At 35.3% G+C, this 10205-nt stretch overlaps 1 protein-coding gene across 1 annotated transcript; it reads left to right on the forward strand.

Moving 5' to 3' along the window:
- Nucleotides 1-6897: 6897 nt before the first annotated feature.
- cav3 (caveolin 3) lies at nt 6898-10183 on the forward strand. Its single transcript, XM_079884679.1, has 2 exons — nt 6898-7440; nt 8840-10183. The coding sequence occupies exons 1-2, from the start codon at nt 7330-7332 to the stop codon at nt 9179-9181; spliced, it is 453 nt and encodes a 150-aa protein (XP_079740805.1). The 5' UTR covers nt 6898-7329; the 3' UTR covers nt 9182-10183.
- The last annotated feature ends 22 nt before the right edge of the window (nt 10184-10205 follow it).

Consider the following 10205-nt stretch of genomic DNA (forward strand, 5'->3'; position numbering starts at 1 on the left):
TTGGAACGAATGCCATTGGAAGTGTTAGCAGATATTATTGCAGACAGTCTACTAATACTCTGACGACAGTTAGTTGACATGTAGTTGCAAAGTTACTTATAGTTAGTAGAATGTCTAAAGTGGACTATCGAAATAAAGTAAATGTAGGCTACTTTTTAGGTGCTACACAAAGCCAAAGCAGAAGTTTAAGCAGAATTTTACATATTTAACACTTATTGTTAGTTCTCTCTGTGTTGTTTAGGAATAGTCAAACTCCTTATTCCCTTAATAGGTGTCAAAATTATTATTTTTGTTTAATTAATTTGTTTATGAAATGAGGACAGAGGTCTAAAATGTGTTGGTTTGCATGTGCCACGTAACAACTGAGCAGTACGGATACAAATTTGTTTGAATGTGCTGGTTCAAACCAGGATTTTGGGTGGGGTAAATCTGGGATAGAATGATCCATAACTGCAGTAACAGATGGAGGGGCAGGTGTGAGTGTTGGAACATAGCGCTCTGAATCCTGCTGCTGAAATCCACTTAAGATAGTTGGATTAGAGTTTATTATATCAATTTAGTGACAAAAGAGGGTTTTCATGTCATGATCGTGATTGCCTTTTTTACATCAATGCACTGAATCCATATGATTGCAGTTATGTACTATGTTTTTCATTGTTTTAATGGAAATAACATTAAAATTGTGAGTGCATATAGTGCTAAACTTAATTTAACTTTAATTGCTGATAGAGTAGATGAAATGAATTCATATGCTTCATAAAGAAGCATCTTAAAATATTTAAACTAGAACAAGAATTTTGTTAAATAATACATTAAATGTTGTTGTTTTTTCACTAAAGATCACATGGGATCATTCAGTGATATCATTTTTAAAAACCTTAATTTTTTAGGATGAACTATCCCTTTAAGTGTTCTTTTTAAAAGTGCACTGTTTTTTTTGTTAGACATTTAAAAAAAAAAGTTTAACCTCTAAAGAATCACACTCACATGAAATGAATACTAAATTCAATTCTGAATCATACACAACCCTATGGCAAAATAGACTTGAATCCTTCATATCCAGAAGCCAGATGTTTTCAGGTTGAGCCGTGTGAGGAATTAGTCATGTTACACAATCAGTGTGATTATCCAAAGAGTTTCTCTGTAGTAAGGTGAAAACTGAAGTTTCTCTCTGTCAGAAAAATGAATCTCTTGAGACAAGGTGCCTCCTATTTATGGACATAATATTGATAAGTATCATAGAATTCAGGATTTTTTAGCAGTAAATTCATCATCCTCTATCCTTGCGCATATGAGTCTCTGGAAGGACAGTCAGGAGAGATTAAAAATGTTCCAACTCTCAGATGAAAAACATGTCCTCTCACAGACAGTCAAGGCTGACAGTGGTTATTAATAGGAGGCTCTGGAAGATGATCTCTTAATGGCTATAAAGTTTGGAGAATGCAGATGTTTGTGGCTGCTTCAACACAAGGACAAGGATTCTCCTTGTGATTTCATAGGCAAAAGGTAAAATAAAAAGTTTTTGTTTTTATTAAAACTTTTTTTTTTCTCAATGAAAATCTCAAAGAATTGCAGGCAAGTATACATTACCTTGACACTAATGGCCTTTCTGGGATGTAGTATTATATATATATATATATATATATATATATATATATATATATATATATATATATATATATATTAGAGGTGCACCAATATGAAATTTCTCAGCCGATACAGAGAACCCTCTCATTTGGTACACTATCATATTAGAGGTTAACATTAACAACAGAGCTATTATAATCAACTGCTATTTATTTAATATTTACACTCAAATAAAAGCTGAAATGTTTGTATACAACTCAGTTACACACAAGGTAGTTTTATTGACATCTTTCCACTGTTGAAACACTGATTACATGAGACATACGGATTTTTCATAATAGCAACACTATATGCAAATGTAATGATTTTACTTTCAACTATAGGTTTTAATAAAAGCAAAGATGTCTGAAATGTACATCTAATTCATGTAAATACTAAATAATAACCCCAGTAATTACAATTAGTACATTTAAAAATAACAAAACTAGTAAAAACATGCCACTTTTGCTTCAAAATAAAAACTACAACTTTTACTCCCCAACTCTAAAAACATCCAATTTTGCTATTTAAAAAAACTGTGATATTCAACATAATACATTGTCATAAATCACTATTTTCCAGAGACACAAAATTAGATCAATCAACCTCAAAACTGTTTAGACAAACTGACAAAATTCAAAAAGTGTGTGCGCGTGCGTGTGTGTGTGTGAGCGAAGAACATTTTAAAATCCTAAACATTTTATAACTGAGACAAAGGCTCGATGTCAACATAAATGGGACAACTTGTGGGCCTATATTCTAGTATTATTCATAAATGTCCTAGAAACACAGTTTAATTTTCCAATTAAAATCTCTTAATTATATAGCTGACCCTTACCTGAATGTATTTCAGTATTGCTGTCTTACATCAACACCAATAGTGGGTGCTACTTCGTTTGTAATGCTACACTGCCCTCGTATGTTAGACATTGGTATTGCAGGACTTTCAAAGACAAAATTTATCTTTGAAAGTCCTGCATGTCTAACATGTGTATTTAATACACATACACGGATTCTAATTTACTCAGAGTAATCAGTAATCAGTTAGATGTTTGGGATGAGTTATAGAAGTTACGGAAGCCTAAAATAGTTTCCCTCATGATGTATCTGTCCACTCAGGTGAGCTTTGAGGATGTGATAGCAGAGCCGGTCTCAGTGAGCAGTTTTGACTGAGACTCATGCTCTGTTTAAGGTGTCCAGAAGAGTCTAGAACCAGAGGGTTTTACCACATCGTTTCTCTGCTGCTTTGGCTGCAGGTCTTCTCTTTGTTGTCCTCTGTTATTATTGATTGTTCACTCACTCGTGACTCACCATGTATTTGGTGAGTCACGAGTGAGTGAACAATAAATTCCCATTAAGCAAAAATGTGACGTCATCATCTATCCATAATAATTAAGGGCTAACATATTAGTTTGATATATGAAAGGATCTGGCAATATGTTATAAATATATGGTATATAAAAATTATACTATTACATTACATTATAACATGAATTAATGTCAACGTTTTGATAACAGAACTGTAATCAGATGAACTAACATGGAGCAATCAACAATATTTTTACACCATTTATTAACCTTATTTTCCCCATGTACTAATTTTTAACACTAAAATAGGCTATATTAGTTGTATTGTTATTATTATTAAAAATAAGTGTTAACATTCAACATTTTTTATTAAAAAATACAATAACTTACTGATACTGTATATTAACTTATTAATACAGTCAAAATATTGTTCTTTATAGATCATGACCTTGTAATGCATTAACCAATGTTAATGTTGAACCTTAAAAGTGTTGCCTGTTCACAGAAAATAACTGATAAACACAGTGTTTTAATCAATAGTTACTATAGTAACATTTCCACCCCTGCCTTTTAAGCCAGTCAAAAATTAAACATAATCTATAACAGCTTTTATAATGTGTGGTGATTTTTTTCCCCCACTTTAAATGTGTTCTAATTACAATAGAATCACTGTTTTGCTCAAGTTCAAGACCAATAACACACTTACATCTGTGACATAAGCTTAGATCATATGAGGTGACTGCTATTCCTCCATCTGTCCTATAGACAAAGCATTCCCTGTTAATGAAAATTTGAAACATGTGGGTCCAGGATTAGAGCTTTGTGGAACATCACATATTATACCATTTTTTCCAGAAAAAACTAATAGCCAAGTGCACATAAAATTGCATGGTTTGTCAGGTAAATCAATATATTTGCCATAAAGGCTTATCTGACTCCAAAGTACAGCCAAGAAAATGTAGTCAGCTGTGTCAAAAAATCTGGACTGAAGTCTAAAAGAAGTCCAGAAAGCTAATAATGACTTATCTGCCTTCTCTCCTGTTTAGGCTGATAGTTCCCAGTGTGCAGCTCTTGCTCATAAACCTGCACTGGATAAAGGTGGTCTGGCATAATGTGCTGGACACTGCGATCTCCCCCTTCTTCAGAAGCTTTGGGAAATGCTGGGGATTCATCAGAATTAGTTTGGAAAAATATTATCTGCATTACAGAACACAGCAGGATCAGCTTTTAAATGCAAATGTTTCCTGAAAATTACATAAATACATAAAGTATACATGTATTTCTCTTTAGTTTCATATAATGTTGGACATGCATATTTAAAATTGACTTCCAAAAACTGTAAATTTAATTTCATGTTCATTTCATGTAATGCTAGATCAATTACAGTTATTCACCGTGCACATTTGTTAAACTGTTAACCAATTAAAGGTGCTGTATGTAGTTTTCAGCGACCTCTTGCGGTGATGTTTCAGATTGCAACCAATAAGTTTACAAGCGCGTGCTCTTGCGCGTGCTCGAATTTCTGAGCGAGCACTGTGGGTACCTTCAGACTGAGACGCAACACACCGGAGAAAGCATCACACAACATGCTGGAAACTAAGGTAACCTCCCACTGTAACGTTACAATAATAGGCTACTTTTATCAGCTTGACGTTGAACTAATGCTCCATGCTCGTACAATGATAAGTATGGAACCCTATCAACAGTGCCGAATTTTGCCACTGCAAGCACCACTTCACATTTTCTTCAGGAAATGTACATTCTAGGTTTGTAGATAAGGTTTCTCCATGATTTAATGCCCTGCCGATGTTGAGCCGTGTTTTTTCACCGAAGTTCATGCGATTCACGTCTGGCCTTACGAGCTTCAGCAGAAAAAACGTTTTCTTTTCTTTTTTTTTTTTTTTTATCAATATGTGGAGTCTGTGTTGTGCTGGGAGCAGGTCATTTCTTAGTGTTATCAGACATGTCATAAGTTGCATAAGTCATAAGTCCATGTCATAAGTTGCAGTGTCGTCGCTGTTGAGTGCAAAGTCAGTAGGCTAGACGAGGCGAGAGGCTCGGGAGCGTGCGTGCAGGTCACGTCACTGGATTTCGCGGTAAATCCGACCCGGCACCTTCACATAAAAATAAGAATACTTGCTTTCCGAGGTAGTAGCAAAACCCGCAAAGTGGATCATTTTAATGTAAGATTACAACCCCTTCACACACCGGCAATAAAAAAGGATTCATTTTACTAGAAAAGTTACATACAGCACCTTTAACAGGTTTTAGCATAACATTTTTACAATAGCACCATTAAAATAATCTATTTTTTCTTACAGTGCAGTGTTCTGTATGGGGTGAAAATGGGATGAAAGTTATTGTGAGAATGTGTGCTGTGGTTGACAGTTACATGACTAAAAGCATACCAATGATGCTTGCATTGATCACATATCTTTCTTTGACAGGTTTTTAATAGCAGTCATCATCATTTGAGATATTTTATGTGTAAAGCTGACCTGATGCAAATCCCTGGTTCACACTTGGGACACCAAAATGGCTGGAAGAGCTAATAGATGAGTATCAACAATACTTTTTTTTTATCCCCCAATACATCTCTTGAGGCAAAAGCTGCTCATGGGAGAGTTTGCGAATAATCTCATCTTCTTCCTTCCTTCCTCATACTACGTTTCATCTGCTTAGAAAATCACTTGTTTAAAAACAGTACTGATTACTAAGCTTTGGCTGCTGAAAACGAAAACTTCAAACTTTAGGTTTGCATATTAATACAGCAGCCAGCTTCTAATTTTAACTCGCACATTTGAATATTCTTCTGCTTGTTTATGTAGTAAAGAGTAGAGCGGCCTGTGTGTGGATCTTTGCTAAAAGTAAAGACGAGGTTGGTTCACTCCCCACTGTTATAAACAGTCCCACAGATATAAACGGTAGACACAGGCATGTCTGGGTGGGGTATTTTTGTTCTTCTCTCCCTCAGGACCTGAACCCCATCCCAGCTCACAGAACACTGATAATATTTCTCTAATTAGCAGAAAGACATTCCACACACACCTCCGGCACATTTAAAGATCCCCGTTCCTATTTTTGGTGCATCTGAGCAAAGAATGTTCAAAAATCCTTTTTTTAACCTTCTAGTAGCGTAACTCATTATAAAGATAGACATACAGTAATAATGAAAAGTGATGTAAAGCAACTGCAGGATTACACAAAAGCTGAAACTGTTACATAATTAGTGGTTATTAAATAATAAATAGCAGCAAATTTTATGCTGTTTATGTCAATGATATAATGCAAAGTGATGCACAGACACGCAAATACCTTACAGAGACCTTTTTATCTCAATCCCAGAACGTAATTAGCAGTGCAAAATACCATCTTCATTTATTTTTTATTTATTTGTTTGTTTTGTTTTATTTTTAATTTTTATAAATTTTAATTTTTTTGGGGAGAATATAAGCTTTAAAATGTTAACAAAATATTATTTTATGTGTTATTATGTGTTAAAAGTTATTTTAACAGAACATGGTTATTACATTTGTATTTTCCTCGAAATTAAAATAAATGCTGAAATAAATGAAAATATATATATATAAAAAATATTTCAGCTAGTGGCCAAGACAACATTTCTCATGTTTTGGAATTTATTTGACTAAATTTCTTGATAAAAATCTAAAACTAAAACGGAATTAAAAATGAATTAAAACTATATAGACTTAATAAAAAAAAAAAAATCACATAAATTACACACACACACACACACACACAAAATACTCCAACTGAATTTAAAATGAAGACGGAATATGCAAAAATAAAAGCTTATTTAAAATAATAATACAAACAGCATCTCATTCTCAACAATACTGAAATAACACTGAAATAGTTTAACACACCTCATATTAATGCTTTGAAAATGGCAGTATGTATTGTAAAAAGTCTTTGGGGCGTCGGTTTTCGATGCAACACTTCACAGTGGAAATTCATGCCACAGTGCAACTCCTGCCTGGCTGACCCCGCAGCCGTGTGTGAAATGTGACATGGTCCCTGGTTTCCCCTTCAAGAGGTGCTTTTACCAAGTGTGTGAGTTATGGACTGGGCAGTATGGGCTGTGTGGGGCAGAATAGGTTATGGGTGGGGGTAGAGGAGGGTAACGTACTGAGTGAGACAGTCAGCGTGAGCAAGAGAGAGAGACAGGAGCCCTGGCCGGTGCAGCTGTCCCTCGCATTCCAGGCGTGTCGTCAGTCCACAGATTGGAGAATTAACTGGGACTAGTGGACTGTGGGGCCATTCCAACACTTTTCCTTCAGGCGATAACTTAGTTTGCTTTACTCTCCTTCCTTTCGGACACTTCTGCAATACATAAATCCTGCTCTGACCAGTCTTGGGCCAGAGGCCCCCAATATGGCGGACCAGTATAACACCAACGAGGAGAAAATCCTGAGGGATAGTCACACCAAGGAGATTGACTTGATCAACAGGGACCCAAAGCAGATCAATGAAGACGTTGTGAAGGTATGTGTGTTTTTGGTTTGGCAGAATATTTTGTGTTAACAAATTTGACACTCAAACTTTGCTATTTCATTTGAAATGCCATTTAAATAAAAAGAAAAAAAACTTGTTGGTTTTGGGAAGTATTTGCAGAACTGAATAGCTTGCACACACAAAAAAAGTAGATTACCTTAATGTTCAGTCAAAATAGCACTATAAGCATATATTTGACAAAGAGCTATAAATACATTTTGAGAAACTGATCAAGCATGCAAACTTTTCACTAACTTCCTAAATGGTGGAATTGATATGAGTGGATTGATCTGGTCCGTAGAGACAGACTTGCTTGTGTGTGAGCTGCACTACACTTTATGATGCAGCTACACGGCATGACCCAAAAATAGCACCAAACCTACTTCTGCCAGGACAGGCCATACTATCAGTATTTATAGAAGGAGGTAAAAGGGTGTGTCAGACAGTGACTTCTTCAGTAGCTCCCATGTGTTTAAATAATTCACTAGATTAGTTGGGGAAATTGTGCTATTTATTGATCCGTGTATATAAATTTATACAGGATGGTAAAAATTACACTATGGTGTTCTTTCACTGTTGACTGTGAGTGTAAGATCACTGTTGTCATCAGCAAGACATTGTGTACTTCTTACTATATATAGATATGTAATAAACAGTATATAAACAGTGAGAAGTACAATCTATCTATCTAGAGTCACATGATCCTTCAGATCCTTCATTCTAATATGCTGATTTGGTAAAACATTTGATATTATAATCAATATTGAAATTTTGTGCTGCTAAATGTTTATATATATATATATGTATATATATTGTTTCGGAAACTGGTATACATTTTCTTGTATATTTTCACAATTTATCTGAAACCTTTGATCAATTTAATGTAGGCTATCTTTGATGAATAAAAGTACAAATTTCTTTCTTTTCTCTTTCTTTTTTCTAGATTTAGATTTCCAATAATCTCCCTCTCATTTCAGTTTAATTCCAAATGTTGTCAGTACTGCGCGTTATAGAGTCCAAACTGCATTTAGTATATTTACTGCATATTAGATATTTCTCTGTCAGCTCTTAAATAGAGGTTACATAAAGATTTTAAATACCTTACTGAAATAGTTCCTCTACTCTCTATAGTTGTTACGAGATTGAAGCTAAAATAAACAAGCTGCCTTCTACTGATGGGGGGGATTTTGGTATCAAATGTCGATGTTTGGAGAATTAATCATCATCCATTTTAGGAGCACAACCAGAAGCAAACCCATGCCGCATGCCTGCTAAATAACATTGACTGTTGTTTGCTCAATAGGCTAATCTTTGGCAGCAAATCTCTGGTTCTTGAACATTTGTATTAGCCAGTAATGTAACCATATCTTTTCCCCCCCAATAATCCCAGGTGGATTTTGAGGATGTGATAGCCGAGCCCGATGGCACCCACAGTATGGATGGAGTGTGGAAGGCCAGCTACACCACCTTCACCGTCTCCAAGTACTGGTGCTACCGAGTGCTGTCCGCCATCTTTGGCATCCCAGTGGCGCTGCTGTGGGGCTTCTGTTTTGCCTGCATCTCCTTCTGTCACATTTGGGCAGTTATGCCCTGCATTAAGAGCTATCTGATCGAGACCCAGTGCCTGAGTCGAATCTACTCTCTCTGCATCCACACCTTCTGTGACCCCTTTTTCGAAGCTCTGGGGAAAATTTTCAGCAGTGTGCGGGTGGCATTACGCAAAGAGGTTTAGATTTCCTAGACAAGTCAAGGTTTACATGTTCGGTCCTTGGAGGAAAATGTTTTATTTTACAAATAGCTGATTTTGGGTGAAAGTTTCCTAAAAATGAAAGAAATGCATATGCTGCCCTTTGCATTGTTTTATGTTCTCAGTGTATGTAAGAGGCTTTGGGAGCAATTCAGAATTAGGCAACCTGCTTGTTCAGAGAGACACACTGTATGTATGATGAAAGTCAGCCTGATCTCACGGCAATTCGTACGAATTCTACGAGGTCGCTAATTCGTACGAATTCATACGACCTCACTCGTACGAATTAGTACGATTTTTGCTAAATCGTACATATTTTACGAATTGCCCAATTCGTATGAATTCATACGAATGACCTACCCCTGACCCCGCCCCTAAACCTGCCCATCGCGTGGGTTTAGACAAATCGAGTGAGAATTAGCCACCTTTTTATCACTCATACAAATTCGTACAAATTGGTCGTGAGATAGCGTTGTGAAAGTGCATCTCTGACTGACAATGGAGAATAAGTCTTATCTGATATCATGGGGTTTCTAAGTTTGACATTAAAATTGGTATGTTGCTGAGTGTGGTATTTTTATCATGAAAATGTCAGGTGTATTCTGTACAACTACTAATTAAACATTTCATTTTAAACAATAATGGTTTGAATTGTGCTTTATATATACTAGGTTAAAAAAAAATGAATGAGTGTATGTGTGGTGTTGTTGTTGTTGTTTTTTTTGATGAGAATAAAACATTTATCTAGCTTCATTTGTGTAAAGCAAATTTACAGTTTGCCGCACTACAACTAATTCATTCAACAAATAATTTTTGTCACCGAATAGGACATTAGATATGATTCATTTAAACTGATGCATTGAATTCATGATGTAATGTTTCATTCTTTTTAAGACACTTTTCCCTTTCCACTAATAAATATGAAAGTGTACAGCTGTCACAAATATATAATGATTATACAGTGTGATAAATTTGCTTTCAACTCTTCACTTTAGATGGCTTTTTTTTA

Source organism: Squalius cephalus (assembly GCF_949319135.1).
Source record: "Squalius cephalus genome assembly, chromosome: 10".
Taxonomy (NCBI): Eukaryota; Metazoa; Chordata; class Actinopteri; order Cypriniformes; family Leuciscidae; genus Squalius; species Squalius cephalus.